Source organism: Salvelinus fontinalis, chromosome 23 (assembly GCF_029448725.1).
Source record: "Salvelinus fontinalis isolate EN_2023a chromosome 23, ASM2944872v1, whole genome shotgun sequence".
NCBI classification, from domain to species: domain Eukaryota; kingdom Metazoa; phylum Chordata; class Actinopteri; order Salmoniformes; family Salmonidae; genus Salvelinus; species Salvelinus fontinalis.
Genome location: NC_074687.1, coordinates 3,460,374 through 3,486,308, shown reverse-complemented (window position 1 = coordinate 3,486,308; position 25,935 = coordinate 3,460,374). Strand labels below are relative to the sequence as shown.

General features: G+C 44.0%; 1 protein-coding gene across 2 annotated transcripts in view; it reads right to left on the bottom strand.

The window, feature by feature from the left end:
- Positions 1-25,935, bottom strand: part of uxs1 (UDP-glucuronate decarboxylase 1) — a 120,035-nt gene that overhangs the window by 8,138 nt on the left and 85,962 nt on the right. For both annotated transcript variants that reach the window (XM_055877626.1, XM_055877625.1), the window contains 2 exons: positions 23,052-23,171; positions 20,363-20,406 (listed from right to left, as the gene is read on the bottom strand). In XM_055877626.1, the coding sequence (XP_055733601.1) occupies positions 20,363-20,406; positions 23,052-23,171 (164 nt within the window). The remainder of the gene's footprint in view (positions 1-20,362; positions 20,407-23,051; positions 23,172-25,935) is intronic.

Genomic DNA, 25,935 nt, shown 5'->3' with positions numbered 1-25,935 from the left:
AACGTCGGGATTTATGAAATGGGTTTCCATGGCCAAGCAGCCGCACATAAGCCTAAGATCACCATGTACAATGCCAAGCGTCGGCGGGAGTGGTGTAAATCTCGCCGGCATTGGACTCTGGAGAAGTGGAAACGCATTCTCTGGAGTGATGAATCACGCTTCACCATGTGGCAGTCCGACGGACAAAGGTGGGTTTGGTGAATGCTAGGAGAACGCTACATGCCCCAATGCATATTGCCCTGAGTTTTTACTGAGGAGTGGCTTCCGCCTGGCCACTACCGTAAAGGCCTGATTGGTGGAGTGGTGCAGAAATGGTTGTCCTTCTGGAAGGTTCTCCCATCTCCACAGAGGAACTCTAGAGCTCTTTCAGAGTGACCATCTGATCACCTCCCTGACCAAGGCTCTTCTCCCCCGATTGCTCAGTTTGGCCAGGCTGCCAGCCCTAGGAACAGTCTTGGTGGTTCCAAACATCTTCCATTTAAGAATGATGGAGGCCACTGTGTTCTTACCTTCAATGTTGCATACATTTTTTGGTATCCTTCTCCAGATCTGTGCCTCGACACAATCCTGTCGCGGAGCTCTACGGACAATTCCTTCGACCTCATGGCTTGGTGTTTGCTCGGACAGGTGTGTGCCTTTCCAAATCATGTCCAATCAATTCAATTTACCACAGGCGGACTCCTGTCAATCATAGGAATTTGTGGTTTGGGGTGGATTATCCCTTTAACTCTTTCCCTGAGGCCTGGACAGCCCCGCCTCTTTCCCTGAGGCCTGGACAGCCCCGCCTCTTTCCCTGAGGCCTGGACAGCCCAGCCTCTTTCCCTGAGGCCTGGACAGCCCCGCCTCTTTCCCTGAGGCCTGGACAGCCCCGCCTCTTTCCCTGAGGCCTGGACAGCCCCGCCTCTTTCCCTGAGGCCTGGACAGCCCCGCCTCTTTCCCTGAGGCCTGGACAGCCCCGCCTCTTTCCCTGAGGCCTGGACAGCCCAGCCTCTTTCCCTGAGGCCTGGACAGCCCCGCCTCTTTCCCTGAGGCCTGGACAGCCCCGCCTCTTTCCCTGAGGCCTGGACAGCCCCGCCTCTTTCCCTGAGGCCTGGACAGCCCCGCCTCTTTCCCTGAGGCCTGGACAGCCCAGCCTCTTTCCCTGAGGCCTGGATAGTCCTCCCTCTTTGCGTGGACCACACATATTGATTACTACAACCATGGCGATTCAGAATAACTGCTTTCCATTCCATCGCGTGTGTGTGTACGATTATCCTGAGCAGACTGGTGATGACGAGGTAACTGACATGTCGAGGAGACGGAAGTGGAAACCAACGCGAGTTTAACACACGTCTCAGAGTAATTAAGATTGATGAACGCATTAGGCACAGCTCGTTAAGGACACTGGTTTGCATATGGATAGAGCAGATGATGGTGACCCCTCACTTCCCCTCCATCACTCCTTTATTCATTAGGTGACTTCCTCTCCTGCTCCAGGTGCAGTTTGTCATAGTGTGACACCGTTGACAGCGGTGACAGAGGCGGCCTAGGGGAGCTGTGATGCTGTTTCGGCATATTGACACTGATGATTATCTCTCTGCCTCTCCAGACCCAGACAGCTAACCTCCAATGATAGTGTGTTTTTTAGTGTGTGTGTGTGTGTGTGTGTGTGTGTCCGTCCACAGGAGTCATGTGATTCTCTTTAAACTAAGCTGCTTCCGTCTTCTCCTCCTCTCAGCTCTCACGGGTCAGAGAGCCTGTCTAGGTCTGGCTCAGGTATCTGGGTCTGGTATCTGGGACTTCAGTGGTCCAACAACATAGCAGTCCACTGGCTGTTATGCCAGAAGAGTCATGAGATGAGCTGAGTGCATCAGGGGGAAGCAACTCAGGCTTATTACTGCACTCTATAACACACTCTCTTAATTTAGTAAACACTTACACCATTCTAGAACACACACAGACACAGTGACCCACACAAGTGCAAGCATGTGCTAACACACAAGTTCACAATGCACACACACGTTAGTCATTTAGCAGACGCTCTTATCCAGAGACTTACAGTTAGTGTATTCATCAATAGATAGCTAGGTGGGACAACCACATATCACAGTCATAATCAGAGGGCACGCAAGTTAAGCATTTCACTGTACTTGTGCATGTGATAAATTAATAAAACTTGCACACACACACACACACACACACACACACACACACACACACACACACACACACACACACACACACACACACACACACACACACACACACACACACACACACACACACACACACACACACACAAAACACAAATAAAAACACAAATCAAATACAAATCAAACACACACACAATCAAACACACACACAATCAAACACCCACACAATCAAACACCCACACAATCAAACACCCACACAATCAAACACCCACACAATCAAAGCCTCGATTCCAACAGATGGGGAAAAATGTGGAATCCTCTGAGGGGACAGTTTTGAATACAAATGTCTATCACTAAAGCCAGATTTATTAGTCTGATTTATTAAAATCTACTGAGAGATATAAAACAGGATGGACCAGAGAAGTTAACAAAATACAGAGATAATAAACAGACACGTTCATCACAGAGATCCAACACAAACACATCCATCACAGAGATCCAACACAAACACACACAGCCAAAAGTACCAAAGGACCATGGAGATGAGAAGTGTGTGTGGATCTATAAATGCTTGTGTGCGTGGTTGTGTTTATGTGTGAGAATGTGTTTGATGTGATTGAGTGTGATGTCACTGTTTGTGTGTGTGATTGTGTGTGTGTTTATATAAGAGCCCAAGGCCTGCTTCAGTTATCACACGTGGCCAAACACATGGTGTTGTGTCAGTGAGATAGAACACCCAGGTGGCAGACAGACCCTAAAGCACCAAGAGGCTTTGGGTGGAATTAGAACTCAGGGAACACACACTGTCGACGGGAGATGAAAACACACCCGGCAACACACAATCTAGACAACATTTACCTTTTGTCTGCTTCTTGATCCCAGGGCAAGAAAAGTACTGTCTGGAGACAAAGCTCACAATATGCTACAACACCTTGGAGCTGGAGGAAGAACCAACACCAGACAATATACCATAACACCTTGGAGCTGGAGGAAGAACCAACACCAGACAATATACCATAACACCTTGCAGCTGGAGGAAGAACCAACACCAGACAATATACCATAACACCTTGCAGCTGGAGGAAGAACCAACACCAGACAATATACCATAACACCTTGGAGCTGGAGGAAGAACCAACACCAGACAATATACCATAACACCTTGGAGCTGGAGGAAGAACCAACACCAGACAATATACCATAACACCTTGGAGCTGTGGGAAGAACCAACACCAGACAATATACCATAACACCTTGGAGCTGGAGGAAGAACCAACACCAGACAATATACCATAACACCTTGGAGCAGGACGAAGAACCAACACCAGACAATATACCATAACACCTTGGAGCTGGAGGAAGAACCAACACCAGACAATATACCATAACACCTTGGAGCTGGACGAAGAACCAACACCAGACAATATACCATAACACCTTGGAGCAGGAGGAAGAACCAACAACAGACAATATACCATAACACCTTGGAGCTGGAGGAAGAACCAACACCAGACAATATACCATAACACCTTGGAGCTGGACGAAGAACCAACACCAGACAATATACCATAACACCTTGGAGCTGGACGAAGAACCAACACCAGACAATATACCATAACACCTTGGAGCAGGACGAAGAACCAACACCAGACAATATACCATAACACCTTGGAGCTGGAGGAAGAACCAACACCAGACAATATACCATAACACCTTGGAGCTGGAGGAAGAACCAACACCAGACAATATACCATAACACCTTGGAGCAGGACGAAGAACCAACACCAGACAATATACCATAACACCTTGGAGCTGGAGGAAGAACCAACACCAGACAATATACCATAACACCTTGGAGCAGGACGAAGAACCAACACCAGACAATATACCATAACACCTTGGAGCAGGAGGAAAAACCAACACCAGACAATATACCATAACACCTTGGAGCTGGAGGAAAAACCAACAACAGACAATTTGCTATAACACCTTGGGGATCAAATCAAATCAAAGTTTATTTGTCCCGTGCGCCGAATACAACAGGTGTAGACCTTACAGTGAAATGATTACTTACAGGCTCTAACCAATAGTGCAAAAAAGGTATTAGGTGAAAAATAGGTAAGTAAAGAAATAAAACAACAGTAAAAAGACAGGCTATATACAGTAGTGAGGCCATAAAAGTAGCGAGGCTACATACAGACACCGGTTAGTCAGGCTGATTGAGGTAGTATGTACATGTAGATATGGTTAAAGTGACTCTGCATATATGATGAACAGAGAGTTCATCATAGCCCTGCCTCTTTCCCTGGGGCCTGGACAGCCCCGCCTCTTTCCCTGGGGCCTGGACAGCTCCGCCTCTTTCCCTGGGGCCTGGACAGCCCCGCCTCTTTCCCTGGGGCCTGGACAGCCCCGCCTCTTTCCCTGGGGCCTGGACAGCTCCGCCTCTTTCCCTGGGGCCTGGACAGCCCCGCCTCTTTCCCTGGGGCCTGGACAGCTCCGCCTCTTTCCCTGGGGCCTGGACAGCTCCGCCTCTTTCCCTGGGGCCTGGACAGCCCCGCCTCTTTCCGTGGATCACACATATTGATTACTACAACCATGGAGACTCAGAATAACTGCTTTCCATTCCATCACGTTGTGTGTGTGTTCGCGTGTGTGTGTGACGATTATCCTGAACAGACTGGTGATGACGAAGTAACTGACACATCGGGGAGATAGAAGTGGAAACCAACGCAAGTTTAACACACGTCTCAGAGTAATTAAGACTGATGAACGCATTAGGCGCAGCTCGTTAAGGACACTGGTTTGCATATGGATAGAGCAGATGATGGTGACCCCTCACTTCCCCTCCATCACTCCTTTATTCATTAGGTGACTTCCTCTCCTGCTTCAGGTGCAGTTTGTCATAGTGTGACACAGTTGACAGCGGCAGCCTAGGGGAGCTGTGATGCTGTTTCGGCATATTGACACTGATGATTGTGTCTCTATCTCTCTGCCTCTCCAGACCCAGACAGCTAACCTCCGATGATAGCGTGTGTGTTTGTCTTCTTTAGTGTGTGTATGTGTGCGTGTTTAGGCTTGGCCTATTTAGTAGGCTATTTTGCAGCATTAAGCTATACAGTATTTGTAAGCATAAAGTTGAGTGACTCACTGTATTTATTTTGATCCAAAGCCACAAATGAGTATGTACCAACATTCTTTCTGATAGGCTTTAATAAAGGAATGTTTTGAACAAGTTAACCTGCTTATGCTGTGTGTGTTCAATTATTTGTGACATTATGGTTACAATGAATGCAAAATAAATAAATCCTGGCGTTTCTCTGAAACCACACATCCATCTGTAGGGGACGCCTTGTCCTTTAGAATCACAGTTAAACCCCACATCCATCTGTAGGGGACGCCTTGTCCTTTAGAATCACAGTTAAACCACACATCCATCTGTAGGGGACGCCTTGTCCTTTAGAATCACAGTTAAACCCCACATCCATCTGTAGGGGACGCCTTGTCCTTTAGAATCACAGTTAAACCACACATCCATCTGTAGGGGACGCCTTGTCCTTTAGAATCACAGTTAAACCCCACATCCATCTGTAGGGGACGCCTTGTCCTTTAGAATCACAGTTAAACCACACATCCATCTGTAGGGGACGCCTTGTCCTTTAGAATCAGAGTTAAACCCCACATCCATCTGTAGGGGACGCCTTGTCCTTTAGAATCACAGTTAAACCACACATCCATCTGTAGGGGACGCCTTGTCCTTTAGAATCACAGTTAAACCACACATCCATCTGTAGGGGACGCCTTGTCCTTTAGAATCACAGTTAAACCACACATCCATCTGTAGGGGACGCCTTGTCCTTTAGAATCACACAGTTACCAGGTGGACAGTAGGCGTCTTGAACCAGTAGAGGAAATCAACAAGATCCACAAGCTTTCTTTCACAATAGCTGGCTTTATGTTATCTGCAGTTTTGAGCTGCAGTTTTAACTACCGATAGATGCTGTGGTCAGTCAGAGTTGAGTCCTATTGTAAAGTGTTGCCTAATGGACAAGAAAGGGAAAACTTTCAATGTATTCGATGCTTAAGACCTCTAAAGTTTCACATTTCTATCTCAATATCACATTCCATATATATTTTCCCTAATGAAAAATGCATCAACCCCTACAAATATATTAATTTATTATAATCCACATAATAATTCAAACAAAATTAGCTGTAGCGAGAGACTGCATGCTAAAGATAATCACAAAGAAGTTGTCTTTAACCCTGCATTATAATGTAACTTATTTTGAATGAAAGCCAGGAATGAGTGAGTCACTCAGCCCTATGCTGTCCCTGCCTCGGCAGCCTATCTGAGTGTTTGTTTCACATCCTGTGGATTCTGTGATCACCAAGCCTCATGCAACAGTAAAATGGTGGATAAAACCATTTCACAAATCCAGCTGGTTTTAAACTTTGCTATGCTGTATTTAAGGCTTTACAATGTTTTTCATTAGAACAGACTCTCTGGTATTACTTGTACTGTATTTAGTATTGTTTACACTGTTCCAAACTGGCAGATAGATTACAATATCATTTAACAGTTTGTTATGTAACAGTATCTCTTGCGCTTTTGACAATGATTTTACATGAGGCCTAATTCACATGATATATGCCTAAAATACATCCACTAGGCTAATGAATAATGAAACATTTCCATTTGATTATTTAATGAACTTATATCAAGTTATCCCTTTGGAGCACATACGACAGTGATTAGGAGTTGTTGAATAGGATAAAATGTATTACAATTGAATTTGAATGAACTGAATGCTGAGGATGAAGAAGAGAGTGATTGAATTTAGAACAATAGTGTAAGAATTGTTCTTCCTCGGTCCCGCGTTTCTACTTTGTCAGAAGACGCTGTAACTGGACCGTAGCTTATTACTTACTAAAACTGTTGTTACACTGTAAGGTTTTTATTCTAAGACAAACGAAAATGGTCTGTATATTCCATTATATTCTTAAAATGTGTACACAAGTGATGTCTGCTAAATTAACAAGTTGATGGCAAAGCCATAAAGCCTCAGCTACCTAGACCCACTCCAATTTGCATACCGACCCAACAGATCCACAGATGATGCAATCTATATTGCACTCCACACTACCCTTTCCCACCTGGACAAAAGGAACACCTACGTGAGAATACTATTAATTGACTACAGCTCAGCGTTCAACACCCTAGCGCCCTCAAAGCTCATCACTAAGCTAAGGATTCTGGGACTAAACACCTCCCTCTGCAACTGGATTGTGGACTTCCTGACGGGCCGCCCCCAGGTGGTGAGGGTAGGTAGCAACACATCCGCCATGCTGATCCTCAACACTGGAGCCCCTCAGGGGTGCGTGCTCAGTCCCCTCCTGTACTCCCTGTTCACCCACGACTGCGTGGCCAGGCACGACTCCAACACCATCATTACATTTGCAGATGTCACAACAGTGGTAGGCCTGATCACCAACAATGACGAGACAGCCTATAGGGAGGAGGTCAGAGACTTGGCCGTGTGGTGCCAGAATAAAGACCTATCCCTCAACGTAATCAAGACAAAGGAGATGATTGTGGACTACAGGAAAAGGAGGACCGAGAACATCCCCATTCTCATCGACAGGGCTGTAGTGGAGCAGGTTGAGAACTTCAAGTTCCTTGATGTCCACATCAACAACAAACTAGAATGGTCCAAACACACCAAGACGTGAAGAGGGCACGACAAAGACAATTCCCCCTCAGGAAACTAAAAAGATATGGCATGGGTCCTGAGATCCTCAAAAGGTTCTACAGCTGCAACATCGAGAGCATCCTGACTGGTTGCATCCCTGCCTGGTACGGAAGGCACTACAGGGTAATGCGTTTGGCACAGTACATCACTGTCAGAGGGAGGCCCTAAAAATTGTCAAAGACCTCAGCCACACCAGTCATAGACTGTTCTCTCTGCTACTGCAAGGCAAGCGGTACCAGAGCGCCAAGTCTAGGACCAAAAGGCTTCAACAGCTTTTACCCCCAAGCCATAAGACTCCTGAACAGGTAATCAAATGGCTACCCGGACTATTTGCATTGTATCCCGCCACCCCTCTTTTACGCTGCTGCTACTCTCTTTTCATCATCTATGCATAGTCACTTAACTATACATTCATGTACATATTACCTCAAATTAGCCCGACTAACTGGTGCTTGTATATAGCCTCGCTGTAACGGCTGTCGCTCTCCTCATCCTCGGATGAGGTGAGGAGAGAAGGATCTTCAGACCAAAACGCAGCTTGTGGGAAATAAGCCATCTTTATTATAAACACGATGGCAACACGAAACGAAACAAAACAATTTCAAAAACTACAAAACAAGAAAACGACGTTGACGAAACCTGAACATAAACTTATATAACTAAACATAAACTTACGTACAGGAAACAGACGACATCGAAACGAAACGAAACAAACAAACGCTACAGTCCCATGTGGTACAACATACATACGGACACAGGAGACAATCACCCACAACGAACACTGTGACAACGCCTACCTAAATATGACTCTTAATTAGAGGAACGCCAAACACCTGCCTCTAATTAAGAGCCATACCAGGTAACCCAAAACCAACACAGAAACAGAAAACATAGAATGCCCACCCAACCTCACGTCCTGACCAACTAACACACATAACAACTAACATAAATAGGTCAGGAACGTGACACTCGCTTCTGTTATTTTCACTGTCTTTTTACTGTTGTTTTTATTTCTTTACTTATCTATTGTTCACCTAATACCTATTTTTCACTTAAAAATTGCACTGTTGATTAGGGCCTGTAAGTAAGCGTTTCACTGTAAGGTCTACACCTGTTGTATTTGGCGCACGTGAAAAAATATACCTTGATTTGATTCTAAGCACAGATTAAAAAAATAATAATAAAGGTTTCACATATATTTTTATTTTTTTATTTAACCTTTATTTAACCAGGTAGGCAAATTGAGAACACGTTCTCATTTACAATTGCGACCTGGCCAAGATAAAGCAAAGCAGTTCGACACATACAACAACACATAGTTACACATGGAGTAAAAACAAACATATAGTCAATAATACAGTGAAAAAAAATAAGTCTATATACAATGTGAGCAAGTGAGGTGAGATAAGGGAGGTGAAGGCAAACAGATATATGTATAAATAAATAAAATATAAAAAGGCCATGGAGGCGAAGTGAGTACAACACAGCAAGTAAAATAAAAACTAAAAAACACTGGAATGGTTGGTTTGCATTGGAAGAAAGTGCAAAGTAGAGACAGAAATAATGGGGTGCAAAGGAGCAAAATAAATTAATAAATAAATACAGTAGGTAAAGAGGTAGTTGTTTGGGCTAAATTGTAGATGGGTTATGTACAGGTGCAGTAATCTATGAGCTGCTCTGACAGCTGGTGCTTAAAGCTAGCGAGGGAGATAGGTGTTTCCAGTTTCAGAGATTTTTGTAGTTCGTTCCAGTCATTGGCAGCAGAGAACTGGAAGGAGAGGCGTCCAAAGGAAGAATTGGTTTTGGGGGTGACTAGAGAGATATACCTGCTGGAGCGCGTGCTACAGGTAGGTGCTGCTATGGTGACCAGCGAGCTGAGATAAGGGGGGACTTTACCTAGCAGGGTCTTGTAGATGACCTGGAACCAGTGGGTTTGGCGACGAGTATGAAGCGAGGGCCAGCCAACGAGAGTGTACAGGTCGCAGTGGTGGGTAGTATATGGGGCTTTGGTGACAAAACGGATGGCACTGTGATAGACTGCATCCAATTTATTGAGTAGGGTTTTGGAGGCTATTTTGTAAATGACATCACCGAAGTCGAGGATTGGTAGGATGGTCAGTTTTACAAGGGTATGTTTGGCAGCATGAGTAAAGGATGCTTTGTTGCGGAATAGGAAGCCAATTCTAGATTTGACTTTGGATTGGAGATGTTTGATGTGGGTCTGGAAGGAGAGTTTACAGTCTAACCAGACACCTAGGTATTTGTAGTTGTCCACATATTCTAAGTCAGAGCCGTCCAAAGTAGTGATGTTGGACAGGCGGGCAGGAGCAGGCAGCGATCGGTTGAAGAGCATGCATTTGGTTTTACTTGTATTTAAGAGCAGTTGGAGGCCACGGAAGGAGAGTTGTATGGCATTGAAGCTCGCCTGGAGGGTTGTTAACACAGTGTCAAAAGAAGGGCCAGAAGTATACAGAATAGTGTCGTCTGCGTAGAGGTGGATCAGAGAATCACCAGCAGCAAGAGCGACATCATTGATGTAAACAGAGAAGAGAGTCGGTCCAAGAATTGAACCCTGTGGCACCCCCATAGAGACTGCCAGAGGCCCGGACAACAGACCCTCCGATTTGACACACTGAACTCTATCAGAGAAGTAGTTGGTGAACCAGGCGAGGCAATCATTAGAGAAACCAAGGCTGTCGAGTCTGCCAATGAGGATGTGGTGATTGACAGAGTCAAAAGCCTTGGCCAGGTCAATGAATACGGCTGCACAGTATTGTTTCCTATCGATGGCGGTTACGATATCGTTTATGACCTTGAGCGTGCCTGAGGTGCACCCATGACCAGCTCTGAAACCAGATTGCATAGCGGAGAAGGTGTGGTGTGATTCGAAATGGTCGGTAATCTGTTTGTTGACTTGGCTTTCGAAGACCTTAGAAAGGCAGGGTAGGATAGATATAGGTCTGTAGCAGTTAGGGTCAAGGGTGTCCCCCCCTTTGAAGAGGGGGATAACCGCAGCTGCTTTCCAATCTTTGGGGATCTCAGACGACACGAAAGAGGTTGAAGAGGCTAGTAATAGGGGTGGCAACAATTTCAGCAGATAGTTTTAGAAAGAAAGGGTCCAGATTATCTAGCCCGGCTGATTTGTAAGGGTCCAGATTTTGCAGCTCATTAAGAACATCAGCTGACTGTATTTGGGAGAAAGAGAAATGGGGAAGGCTTGGGCGAGTAGCAGAGGGGAGGGCAGTGCTGTTGTCCGGGGTAGGGGTAGCCAGGTGGAAAGCATGGCCAGCCGTAGAAAAATGCTTATTGAAATTCTCAATTATAGTGGATTTGTCGGTGGTGACAGTGTTTCCTATCTTCAGAGCGGTTGGAAGCTGGGAGGAGGTGTTCTTATTCTCCATGGACTTTACGGTGTCCCAGAACTTTTTTGAATTTGTGTTGCAGGAAGCAAATTTCTGCTTGAAAAAGCTAGCCTTGGCTGTTCTAACTGCCTGTGTATATTGGTTTCTGGCTTCCCTGAAAAGTTGCATATCACGGGGGCTGTTCGATGCTAATGCAGAACGCCATAGGATGTTTTTCTGATGGTTAAGGGCAGTCAGGTCAGGAGAGAACCAAGGGCTATATCTGTTCCTGGTTCTAAATTTCTTGAATGGGGCATGCTTATTCAAGATGGTGAGGAAGGCATTTTAAAAAAATGACCAGGCATCCTCTACTGACGGGATGAGATCAATATCCTTCCAGGATATCCCGGCCAGGTCGATTAGGAAGGCCTGCTCGCTGAAGTGTTTCAGGGAGCGTTTGACAGTGATGAGTGGAGGTCGTTTGACCGCTGACCCATTACGGATGCAGGCAATGAGGCAGTGATCGCTGAGATCTTGGTTGAAAACAGCAGAGGTGTATTTGGAGGGCAAGTTTGTTAGGATGATATCTATGAGGGTACCCGTGTTTACGGAATTGGGGTGGTACCTGGTAGGTTCATTGATAATTTGTGTGAGATTGAGGGCATCAAGCTTAGATTGTAGGGTGGCTGGGGTGCTGAGCATGTTCAAATTTAGGTCGCCTAGCAGCACGAGCTCTGAAGATAGATGGGGGGCAATCAGTTCACATATAGTGTCCAGAGCACAGCTGGGGGCAGAGGGTGGTCTATAGCAGGCGGCAACGGTGAGAGACTTGTTTTTAGAGAGGTGGATTTTTAAAAGTAGGAGTTCAAATTGTTTGGGAACAGACCTGGATAGTATAACAGAACTCTGCAGGCAGTCTTTGCAGTAGATTGCAACACCGCCCCCTTTGGCCGTTCTATCTTGTCTGAAAATATTGTAATTGGGGATAAAAATGTCTGAATTTTTGGTGGTCTTTCTAAGCCAGGATTCAGACACGGCTAAAACATCCGGGTTGGTAGAGTGTGCTAAAGCAGTGAACAAAACAAACTTAGGGAGGAGGCTTCTAATGTTAACATGCATGAAGCCAAGGCTATTACGGTTACAGAAGTCATCAAAAGAGAGCGCCTGGGGAATAGGAGTGGAGCCAGGTACTGCAGGGCCTGGATTCACCTCTACATCACCAGAGGAACAGAGGAGAAGTAGGATAATGGTACGGCTAAAAGCTATGAGAATTGGTCGCCTAGAGCTACTAGAGCAGAGAGTAAAAGGAAGTTTCTGGGGGCGATAAAATAGTTTAAAGGAATAATGTACAGACAAAGGTATGGTAGGATGTGAATACAGTGGAGGTAAACCTAGGTATTGAGTGATGATGAGAGAGATCTTGTCTCTAGAAACATCATTGAAACCAGGTGATGTCATCGCATATGTGGGTGGTGGAACTGATAGGTTGGATATGGTATAGAGAGCAGGGCTAGAATCTCTACAGTGAAATAAGCCAATAAACACTAACCAGAACAGCAATGGACAAGGCATATTTACATTAAGGAGAGGCATGCTTAATCGAGTGATCAGTAAGGGTCCAGTGAGTAGAGGTTGGTTGGGGTCGTGGCGATCCAGACAGCTGGCCGGGTATATGGCTATCGGTAGCAGCATAGGATGGAGGTCTGTTTGTAGATACCTCGTGCGTTTCCGTCGGTAGGTTCCGTGTAGTGGGGTTTTGTTCAGATAGCAGCCGATAGGACAGCTAACGATTAGCGGGCCTCAGGTGAGCGTTCAGGTAACGTCGGGACGGATTTGCCGGTTGGAGAAATCCCTCGGGCAGATAACGTCGGCAGTCAGTCGTGAAGGCCCGGTGGGGTTCCGTATCTGCAGCAGCAACAAAAGAAACGGGTCCGGATGGTGATGGAACTCCTCAGCTGGCTAGCTCCAGCATGATTTGAGTTTGCTCCGGGGTCGACGTAAGCCAATAGTCACACGGTATGCAGCTAGCTAGCTGCGAAATCAAGGTGCAAGTGTCCAGAGCCTGCGGTTGGAATTCGGGGAAACTGAGAGAAAAAAAGTCCCGGAATGCTCCGGTCCGAGTCGCGTTGCACAAAAGTGCCGGTAGATTATCGAGCTAAAGGAATAGCTGATGACCGCAAAACAGGACAGCTAACGATTAGCGGGCCTCAGGTGAGCGTTCAGGTAACGTCGGGACGGATTTGCCGGTTGGATAAATCCCTCGGGCAGATAACGTCGGCAGTCAGTCGTGAAGGCCCGGTGGGGTTCCGTATCTGCAGCAGCAACAAAAGAAACGGGTCCGGATGGTGATGGAACTCCTCAGCTGGCTAGCTCCAGCATGATTTGAGTTTGCTCCGGGGTCGACGTAAGCCAATAGTCACACGGTATGCAGCTAGCTAGCTGCGAAATCAAGGTGCAAGTGTCCAGAGCCTGCGGTTGGAATTCGGGGAAACTGAGAGAAAAAAAGTCCCGGAATGCTCCGGTCCGAGTCGCGTTGCACAAAAGTGCCGGTAGATTATCGAGCTAAAGGAATAGCTGATGACCGCAAAACGTGGGCAGCTGAAACACCAACGCTAGCTAGCAAACCGGCTAATTTCGGGGCAGCTACAGATTAGCTTTTGGCTAGCTATCGGAGTAGCTTCTGGTTAGCTATCAGGCTAGCTTCTGAATTAGCCCCTGGCTATCTTCCACGATGGATTTTCAGATTGAGGTAAATAATACTTAATGTAATTGGTGAAGCGGGTTGCAGGAAAGCTTTTGCAGGAAAGCTTTTGTAGTTGAGTTCTTGGATAATAAAATAAATAAAAGATATGTGAAGAAAAGGTGTAAATATATATATATATACAGGACACGACAAGACAATACGGAAAAGACGTCTGAACTGCTAAGCCACCTGGACCAACTTGGACCAATATTCCAGACCTGAGCTATTTAATGTAGGTGTTTTATTTATTACATTTACTTGTGGAATGTTACCGAATAGATAACAACAATAGAAAGAATAATCTGGTGGCATTGGTAGAGAGTAGAGTGAAAGTGCACTGTAAGGACACAACAATGCCTTGGGCCTGGTGGAAGTGGTTTAGCAGCCTTACCAACACACTGGAATACAAAAGAAGCCATTCACACTTGATGGGCTATCAGCAAGACATAAGACTTGCCGTGTTTAGGGACTTTAAGTGTATTAATGGATGTTTGCGAGGCATGTCACTTCACCCATCTCTTTGCATAGCCCACCACATGCACCACATGTTTTCTAACCCTATCTGAATGGATCCATAATAAATTACTATGGGAAAAAATATCACGGAATTACAGAAATACTGGAGTAAAGTAGGCTAATGCAATTGAAGACAACAAATGGTTTCTTACTGAAAAACCCAAAAGTCATCCAATTGTTCTAACAGGATTTGAAGCAATAGCCTACCCACGTGTGGTCAACTATTTCAGCACCGTTTCGCGCTGCTCTGAGACCAGCATGGGGAGTGGTCTTGATAAATCAAATCAGATTTTTATTGTCACTGAACCTCCATTTGGGTATAGGTTAGCCTACAATTAGGGTGTGGAAATGTTTGGTTTATTTTGCGCTTCACTCGGAGTTGCTTAGTAGCCTAGGCCTACTCCCGACCGGTCTCGTTGTGCAGCGCCATTCTTTCCCAAGGGAAACGCTGAGGCCTACATAGGCTACTGTAAAAATTTAGTTTTTCTTGGAATAGAAACACCATAATATTATTCAATTTAATGAAGCTATATTTCTAATCGTATAACCAGCACAACAAATACAATAATCATTTACAAACTAATTATAATCAATCCCATATAGTCTGTTCTTACAAAAAAAGTCTTAAAGTCTCTATTACAGCCAATATTAAAAACAGTCAAATGCATTCATAAATTCAATCGCTTTAGCCGACATGTTGCGGCTTATTCAATGTTTAATTATTCAAGGCTCCATTTGTTATTTTGTTTTATAACTAAAATGCTTGACTGTATTTAAAGACATGGATGACTTGAATGCTGTGTGATGACATGCACAAATTAATGAATGGTTGATTGATATACTGTATATTGATGTAGGCCTTTATGACAATAAGTAAGTTACACTAAAACAGCTACAGTAAACAGGACTCTTAGGTCTACAGCTCCATGTTATTTCAATAACTTAACTTCTCAAAGATGCCCTCTGGTGGTCAAACTAGTATTAAACGGCAACAATGGCTGACAGAAAAATACTATGACTTTGTGCCATCCCATACCGCAGCACCCTGCAAGCTGCGCTGCAGTATGACGCAACTTTTAAAGGAAGAACCACTGTACAGTATGTGCATGTGCCTGTGAGTGAGTGTGTGGGTGCGCCTGTGCACGCGTGCGTGTCTGCTCAACACATACAGTTCCAATCAAACGTTTGGACACATCTACTCAATCAAGGGGTTTTATTTATTTTTACTATTTTCTACATTGTAGAATAATAGTCAAGACATCAACACTACAAAATAACAGTAACAAAAAAAGTGTAAAACAGAACAAAATATATTACTTCAAAGTGGCCAGTCTTTGCCTTGATGACAGCTTTGCACACTCTTGACATTCTCTCAACCAGCACCTGGAAAGCTTTTCCAACCGTCTTGAAGGAGTTCCCACATATGCTGAGCACTTGTTGGCTACTTTTCCTTCACTCTGCGGTTCAATTTATCTCAAACTATCTCAACTGGCTTGAGGTCGGGTGATTGTGGAGGCCAGATCATCTGATGCAGCACCCAATCACACTCATTCTTGGTCAAATAGCCTTTACACAGCCTGGAGGTGTGTTGAGTCATTATCCTGTTGAAAAACAAATGATAGTCCCACTAAGCGCAAACCAGATGGGATGGTGTATCGCTGCAGAATGCTGTTGTAGTTATGCTGGTTAAGAGTGCCTTGAATTCTAAATAAATCACGGACAGTGTCACCAGCAAAGCACCCCCACACCATCACACCTCTTCCTCCATGCTTCACGGGGGGAAACGCATGCGGAGATCATCCGTTCACCTACTCTGCGTCTCACAAAGACACGGCGGTTGGAACCGAAAATCTCAAATTTGGATTCATCAGACCAAAGGACAGATTTCCACCGGTCTAATGTCTATTGCTTGTGGCCCAAGCAAGTCTCTTCTTCTTATTGGTGTCCTTTAGTAGTGGTTTCTATGCAGAAATTCGACCATGAAGGCCTAATACACGCAGTCTCCTCTGAAAAGTTGATGTTGAGATAGGTCTGTTACTTGAACTCTGCAGAAGGATGGCTACTTTGAAGAATCTAAAATCTAAAATATATTTAGATTTGTTTAACACTTTTTTGGTTACTACATGATTCCATATGTGTTATTTCATAGTTTTGATGTTTTCACTATTATTCTACAACGTAGAAAATAGTAAATATAAAGACAAATCCTGGAATGAGTAGGTGTGTCCAAACTTTTGACTGGTACTGTATGTGTGTCTCAGCCACTGTAGCATAATTAGCGGCGGTAGGTCCCCGTGGCTTGCTGCATGGAAAGGAATGTAGTGGCCTTTAAAAAGCCACTGAAGTTTACCAGGCTGTATGTTTGATCACATTAACAACACTATGCTCCTACTGGGAACAGGCTCAAACTGGTCTGATTACATTAACAACACTATGCTCCCACTGGGAACAGGCTCAAACTGGTCTGATCACATTAACAACACTATGCTCCCACTGGGAACAGGCTCAAACTGGTCTGATCACATTAACAACCACTATGCTCCTACTGGGAACAGGCTCAAACTGGTCTGATAACACTAACAACCACTATGCTCCTACTGGGAACAGGCTCAAACTGGTCTGATCACATTAACGACCACTATGCTCCCACTGGGAACAGGCTCAAACTGGTCTGATCACATTAACAACCACTATGCTCCTACTGGGAACAGGCTCAAACTGGTCTGATAACACTAACAACCACTATGCTCCTACTGGAAACAGGCTCAAACTGGTCTGATTACATTAACAACACTATGCTCCTACTGGGAACAGGCTCAAACTGGTCTGATTACATTAACAACACTATGCTCCTACTGGGAACAGGCTCAAACTGGTCTGATTACATTAACAACACTATGCTCCTACTGGGAACAGGCTCAAACTGGTCTGATTACATTAACAACACTATGCTCCTACTGGGAACAGGCTCAAACTGGTCTGATTACATTAACAACACTATGCTCCCACTGGGAACAGGCTCAAACTGGTCTGATTACATTAACAACACTATGCTCCTACTGGGAACAGGCTCAAACTGGTCTGATTACATTAACAACACTATGCTCCCACTGGGAACAGGCTCAAACTGGTCTGATTACATTAACAACACTATGCTCCTACTGGGAACAGGCTCAAACTGGTCTGATTACATTAACAACACTATGCTCCCACTGGGAACAGGCTCAAACTGGTCTGATTACATTAACAACACTATGCTCCTACTGGGAACAGGCTCAAACTGGTCTGATTACATTAACAACACTATGCTCCTACTGGGAACAGGCTCAAACTGGTCTGATTACATTAACAACACTATGCTCCTACTGGGAACAGGCTCAAACTGGTCTGATTACATTAACAACACTATGCTCCCACTGGGAACAGGCTCAAACTGGTCTGATTACATTAACAACACTATGCTCCTACTGGGAACAGGCTCAAACTGGTCTGATTACATTAACAACACTATGCTCCCACTGGGAACAGGCTCAAACTGGTCTGATTACATTAACAACACTATGCTCCTACTGGGAACAGGCTCAAACTGGCTACCTGCTCATCAGCCATCCATCAATATAGACCTCCTTTTCCTCTACATGTTTTATTCATGTTAAATTGACTAAAGAAAATATTTTTTAAATAAAACAACTAATGACGTAAAAATCATTCACAAAACGCTCCTGTGATATTATGCAAAGTGTTTTCTGAGCACCAGTTCTAATGAACTCAGAAAGACTAAGCCCCTATAAATAATAACACAATAACAAATCTACGTTGGTGGGATGAAACCAGAAACTGCTACAACAGATAAATACCTCCGGGTTCATTGATGAAATACAGAGACAATGCTGTAAGGATCTGTATAGATGAAAAAACTCCTCTGTAGATTTAGTTTGCAGGGCTACAGGGCAAGACAACATTCATGGATTATAAACTAATGCTTTAGTTTACGGCACCACCTAAAATAAATAATGGTCTTAAAGCAACAAGACAGTACTCACATCTAGTAGCAGACCAGAGAAAGGAGAGACAAAGACAGCGCTAACAAACTAATTCAAAAGTGCTGTGATAAAAACAGTTCTTATTCCACCTGCCACCATCATATAAAAAGGTCCAAATATCTCCCACAATTCCAAGTGACACCGCGCCCAAATCAGCGTTGTCAGGTGCTAAAGTATCAGAGTCAACATGGTCTCCCTCTTGCTCTCCGAGGCCTCAGCCGCGTAGGTGAAATGCATCGTGGGAAGTGACGAAAGGTTTGCCGTCTTGAATTCGTGCTAGACAGAGGCAAGTCTACGAGGCACAATAAGTCTGTGAGGTAGGTCTGTGAGGGAGGTCTGTGAGGTAAGACTGAGGGCCGACAGTCATATGTGTAATAATGGTGGGTTACAATAGCATGCTATGCTGGTCTTAGACGTTATCAAAAGTTTGAACATGACTTTTACTTTGAGGGTAACATTTCATTGAAGAGGTATTTTTGTATAATTGCAGCGATGCTCTTTTTAACATTTCACAGCTACTTAGTGCTCTGCCCGTGTTCTTTCAGAAGAATAAAATGTCGCCCAGAGTCTTGGCTTGGCAATGTAACGCCGTGGGTAGGGAAATTAAGTAAGTCCACCAAATCCACTGATTCACAGACTATGGAAGTCCTTAAGCAAAGTCAGGCTGTCATAGGACCTGGTTGAGAGAGGAGAAAACTTGGTAGAGGGGTTGCATCAAGCTCTCCCACTGTGTATACAAGCCTAATTAAAGACATTCACGTTCCAGGTAAATGGCTGCTCAAAGGATGATAGGAGAGCTTCAAATACCCACCCTCCTCTGATCTCGCTCCTTCTAAATTGCAGTGTGTGTGTGTGTGTGTGTGTGTGTGTGTGTGTGTGTGTGTGTGTGTGTGTGTGTTGTGTTGCGAGATCAGACTGCAGTCGATGAAAGCAGGGCTGATTAAATTATTCTCCAAAGATCATTCAAACACACACACAGACATGCGCACACACACACACAGACACACAGCAATCTCCAAAACCTTTGAAATCTGAGGATGTGGATGAGGCGGAGTGTGTGTGTACGCGATGAAAAGAGAGAGAGGGGTGTTAATATTTTATCCCACCACCTTTGTAATCTAAAGCAAATATTACCTTTCTCTCCCCTAAAAAAACTTGTGGCCGGAGTTCCCATGTCCAGCCAGCCGCCTGTCCATTGCCTCCAGATTCCTGCGAGTGTTACAAAGTTGATATATGCAGACCCCTACGCCCCTCCAACCGAGCCCAACTATCAGTCTGTGTGAAAAGCAAACACTGCCGCCTTTCAAATGAACAAAGCCATTTCCACCTTTGAAATACTGTTCCTTGAATTCAATTACTAGAAAGAATTAGTGATCTTTGGGAAGATTCCCTCCCTGGTTATCCATCCCTCCCTTAGAAGAGAGAACATACATGCTTAAGGGTCTGGGCCTTCAGAGCCCATAGAATATTAACGCTACCACATACCACCACAATGTTCTGCTTAGAGACAGACACCTGCATGCACACACACCCATATCTGCGCACACACTCATAGACACACAAAGTGATGATAACCATATTGCTCGGTCATGTATTTTTTCTTCCCCTTTCCATGAGCGACATCGTGTCTTCAAGAGAGAGCGACATTTAAGCTACCCAGCGGGCTGTCGGTCTTCTGCCCGTATCCACAGAATACAGAACACACAATTCTAATCCAATCTGTCGGACACATTTACAGAAACAGCATGCAGAGATACACAGACATCAACAAATGGAGAGCAAGATAAAAATGTAAGCTTCTGTGAACAGTGGGTTAGATGTGTTTGGTCAGGCTTACCTCACATACTGGAAGGCCCTCGTCTGGGATCCACTACCATACACCTATACAAACATACAAACAAGGTGATATGAAACAATCAGAATCAGATTCTTGACATATTCAGAGAAAGACAGGTAGGTGCTACATGACGGATCAGAGAGACAAGTCTGTCTGTCTGTCCATCTGTCTGACTGAGTGAATGAGTGATGGTAATACTACAACTGGTAGAGTGTGTGAGATTGAGAGCAAACGTATGGGTGAGGAGACAGTGAGAGTGGTAGAGAGTGATGGAGTGAGAGTGACAGAGAGAAATGGTGATTTAGAGTGAGAGTGACAGAGAAAGTAGTAACAGTGGCAGTAATAAGTCATAACACTGGTAACAGAAGTAACAGTGGCAGCAGTAACCGTAGTAAGTGGCAGCAGTAACAGTGGTAACAGTGGTAGTAGTACCAGTAGTAACAGTGGTAACAGTGCAGGAGTAGTAACAGTGTAGTAGAAGTAACAGTAGTAACAGTGGTAGTAGTAACAGTAGTAACAGTGTAGTAGTAGTAACAGTGATAACAGCGGCAGTAGTAACAGTGGTAGTAGTAACAGTAGCAGTATTAACAGTAGTAACAGTGGTAGCAGTAACATATGGCAAAAGTTTAACAGTGGTAGGCGTAGTAACAGTGGTAGGAGTGGAAGGAGCAGTAACAGTAGTAACAGTGGCAGTAGTAACAGCGGTAGTATTAACAGGGGTAGAAGTAACAGTGGTAACAGTGGTAGTAGTAACAGTGGTAGTAGTAACAGTGGTAGTAGTAACAGTGGTAGTAGTAACAGTGGTAGTAGTAACAGTGGTAGTAGTAACAGCAGTAGTAGTAACAGCGGTAGTAGTAACAGTAGTAACAGTAGTAACAGTTGTAACAGCGGTAACAATAGTAACAGCGGTAACAGTAACAGTGGTAGTTGTAACATCGGTAGTAGTAACATCGGTAGTAGTAACAGTGGTATTAGTAACATCGGTAGTAGTAACAGTGGTAGCAGTAACAGTGGTAGCAGTAACAGTGGTAGTAGTAACTGTGGCAGTACTAACAGCGGTAGTAGTAACAGCGGTAGTAGTAACAGCAGTAGTAGTAACAGCGGTAACAGTAGTAACAGCAGCAGAAGTAACAGTGGTAGTAGAAACAGTGGTAGTAATGACAGTAGTAACAGTGGTATTAAAAACAGTAGTAACAGTGGCAGCATTAATAGTTGTAGTGAGTGGTAGAGTGGTAACAGTAACAGATGGCAACAAAGTAACAGTGTAGTAACAGATGGCAACAGTGGCAGTAGTAACAGTAGTAACACCGGTAACAGTAGTAACAGTGGCAGTAGTAACAGTGGGAGTAGTAACAGCAGGAGTAGTAAGTGGTAGTAGTAACAGTTGTAACAGCGGTAACAGTACTAATAGTGGGAGTAGAAACAGTGGTAGTAATGACAGTAGTAACAGTGGTATTAGAAACAGTAGTAACAGTGGCTGCATTAGTTGTAAGAGTGGTAACAGTGGCAGTAGTAACAGTGGTAGTAGTAACAGTGGTAGTAGTAACAGTGGTAGTAGTAACAGTGGTATTAGTAACAGTGGTAGTAGTAACAGTAGTAACAGTGGTAGTAGTAACAGTGGCAGTAGTAACAGTGGTAGTAGTAACAGTAGTAACAGTTGTAGTAGTAACAGTGGCAGTAGTAACAGTGGTAGTAGTAACAGTAGTAACAGTGGTAGTAGTAACAGTGGCAGTAGTAACAGTGGTAGTAGTAACAGTAGTAACAGTTGTAGTAGTAACAGTGGCAGTAGTAACAGTGGTAGTAGTAACAGTAGTAACAGTTGTAGTAGTAACAGTGGCAGTAGTAAGTGGTAGTAGTAACAGTAGTAACAGTGGTAGTAGTAACCGTGGTAGTAGTAACAGTGGCAGTAGTAACAGCGGTAACAGTTGTAACAGTGGGAGTAGAAACAGCAGGAGTAGTAAGTGGTAGTAGTAACAGTTGTAGTAGTAACAGCGGTAACAGTGGTAACAGTGGCAGTAGTAACAGTAGTAACACCGGTAACAGTAGTAACAGTGGCAGTAGTAACAGTGGGAGTAGAAACAGCAGGAGTAGTAAGTGGTAGTAGTAACAGTTGTAACAGCGGTAAAAGTAGTAACAGCGGCAGAAGAAACAGTGGTAGTAATGACAGTAGTAACAGTGGTATTAGAAACAGTAGTAACAGTGGCAGCATTAATAGTTGTAAGAGTGGTAACAGTAACATATGGCAACAGAGTAACAGTGGTAGTAGTAGTAACAGTGGTAACAGTGGCAGTAGTAACAGTGGTAGTAGTAACAGTGGTAGTAGTAACAGTGGCAGTAGTAACAGTGGTAGTAGTAACAGTAGTAACAGTGGCAGTAGTAACAGTGGTAGTAGTAACAGTAGTAACAGTGGCAGTAGTAACAGTGGTAGTAGTAACAGTGACAGTAGTAACAGTAGTAACAGTGGTAGTAGTAACAGTTGTAGTAGTAACAGTGGCAGTAGTAACAGCGGTAACAGTTGTAGTAGCAAAAGTAGTAGTAACATTGGTAATAGTAATAGTAACATTGTTAGCAGTAACAGTGGCTACAGCAGTAACAGCGGTAGTAATAACAGTGGTAACAGTGGAAGTAGTAACAGTGGTAGTAGTAACAGTAGTAACTGTAGTAAGAGTGGTAATTATAGTGGACGTACGGTGAGAGGCTCTCCCTGTAGAGCCTGCAGTATGAAGTTGCTGACCACACGACCGTCGTTCATGTGCATCCGGGACCCAAAGGTGTTAAAGATGCGTGCCACCCTCACCTCCACTCCTTCCTGTGGACACAGGAAGAGGAAATAGAGGGGTGAGTAGAAAAGTACACAAATCCTAACGTGGCACAGGACAAAAGAAGGGGGTTATGGTTTGTGTCAAAGACCTACCCTAACGCAATGATGAAACAACCTCATAGGTCGAGGACATTATGTAATTCATGAGTTATTAGCATGTAATTACCATTTAGTGTTATTTCTAATACAAGGTGAAGAGGGAACCATAAAGTAAACCAACATAACCAAAAAAGTCAGATTTGAGTTGCTCCTGGCTCTATGATTTACAGGCTTCAGACTAGTAAAATGACAAATGTTTCACGGGCAAATCCATATCTTTGGGGGCTTAAAATCACCATGCACAACATTGGTACCCTTTTTAAACCTGTACGCAGAACATCAAAGATGGATAAACACAACCCGATCATTACATTAAGAAAACAACAATCCATCTGTTGCGCTAGTTATGCTAAATTCTACTCGAAAAGCTGATTCTAACACGCTTGCGTCATTTGGCAGTTTTTAAAGTCAATAGAAAATAATAATGTTTTCGCGGGATCTCTTCTCCTCTCGGGTCGGTCTGTATAACGCAAAATGTTTTGTTGCGATCTGTACACCAGATGAATGTATGTAAGCAGAAGCAGAGCACATTATATTCTGAGGAGGTGCTGTGTGTGGAGGGATTAGCAACATTTACACACAAAGCCCCATCGACTGGGCAAGCTTTATCGCTGGTACACATACACAGCTCCTTGGTCCACCAGGTGACAAACAAACAAAACGATTACAAAAATCTCACACAAACAAAAATACACACAAGAATTGTTAGTTCTGTGTGCTGGATGATTTCTCAGACAGGTTTGGAAAGTTTGGCCTACTGGAAGTACGTGCCTTTGCTCCAGCCCAACACACTAGTGTTGGGGAGGAACAAAACTCAGTAGCTCTTCAGGACCGGCACTGGCCACTCCCGGCCCACAATCTCATACTATCCCTGCATGGAAAATCCTGACCTAACCTGATGGATAGACAGTTGCACCTAAGTGATAACCAATCAATCCCACAACCCAGGTCACACTCAGAGTGAGTACATATTGATCTGATAGCTTTTAAAAACTCTGTTTGGCCTCTTTTGGCCCATCCTAAGCATGGTTGAAATGGAACCCTATTCCTTATATAAGGCGCATTACTTCTGACCAGCGCCCTATGTGGGATATCAACTGAGGTCCTCTGTTCTCATTAACCAGGTGTTTTAACTCCAGCAAATCCATGACATTTACCAGGTGTTCAGCCTCTAGCGTATCCATGACATTAGCCAGGTGTTCAGCCTCTAGCGTATCCATGACATTAGCCAGGTGTTTGGCCTCTAGCGTATCCATGACATTAGCCAGGTGTTTGGCCTCTAGCGTATCCATGACATTAGCCAGGTGTTTGGCCTCTAGCGTATCCATTACATTAGCCAGGTGTTTGGCCTCTAGCGTATCCATGACATTAGCCAGGTGTTTGGCCTCTAGCGTATCCATGACATTAGCCAGGTGTTTGGCCTCTAGCGTATCCATGACATTAGCCAGGTGTTTGGCCTCTAGCGTATCCATGACATTAAATCAGGGCCAGTTTCTCAAAAGCATCTTAAGTCTAAGTTCATCGCTAAACATAGAATGAAGATGTTTATCTGTCTCTCTGTGACTGCCGAAAAAGTCATAGTTGAATATCAATAGCCTAAATAGTTTACAATGTTATAAACAAATAAAACCGAGGTAACCAAATTATATGACAGCTAGATTAGGCTACATATTGACATCACTTTCATGTATGTGCAATCGATAGACCCATCTAGTTTTAAGCTATTAGGTTACACTGGAGCCGCTTCAATATATTGATTAGACCAGTAGGCTACTATTATCTAACAGCTCACACATTTCACTGTAGCTCAACCAATAACCTAAAGGTAAACACATTAGGTCTATGGCAACGTCAATTAACTTGTAGCCTAGGCCTAGACTAGGCTACTTCATGTTCAATTATTACATTTTATAATATTTTTAGGTCTACTTGTAGCTTATTTCATGGCTGCCATTAGGCTACAATCAATATTTCGTTTTTCAATTACGAAGGATTTTGTCATTTTATTTTTAGGTCATGTTCATATTTTATAAATAGTGAAAAAGAGCGACTGACTTTGGCTTTATTATTTCTTCCTCACAGTTTACACAAACTAAAGACATTTACATAATTCACACAATCAAACATGGCATACAAAATAGCACGAGAAAACACTTAGAATAGATAACACTATTGGAAAACAAACTCTGCCCTTTTTCAGGACCCTGTCCTTCAAAGATAATTCGTAAAAATCCAAATAACTTCACAGATCTTCATTGCAAAGGGCTTAATTTAAACACTGTTTCCCATGCCTGTTCAATGAACCATAAACAATTAACGAACATGCACCTGTGGAACGGTCGTTAAGACACTAACAGCTTACAGACGATAGGTAATTAAGGTCACAGTTATGAAAACTTAGGACACTAAAGAGGCCTTTCTACTGACTCTGAAACACACTAAAAGAAAGATGCCCATGGTCCCTGCGTGAACGTGCTTTAGGCATGCTGCAAGGAGGCATGAGGACTGCAGATGTGGCCAGGGTAATAAATTGCAATGTTCGTACTGTGAGACGCCTAAGACAGCGCTACAGGGAGACAGGACGGACAGCTGATCATCCGCACAGTGGCAGATCACGTGTAACAACACCTGCACAGGATCAGTACATCCAAAC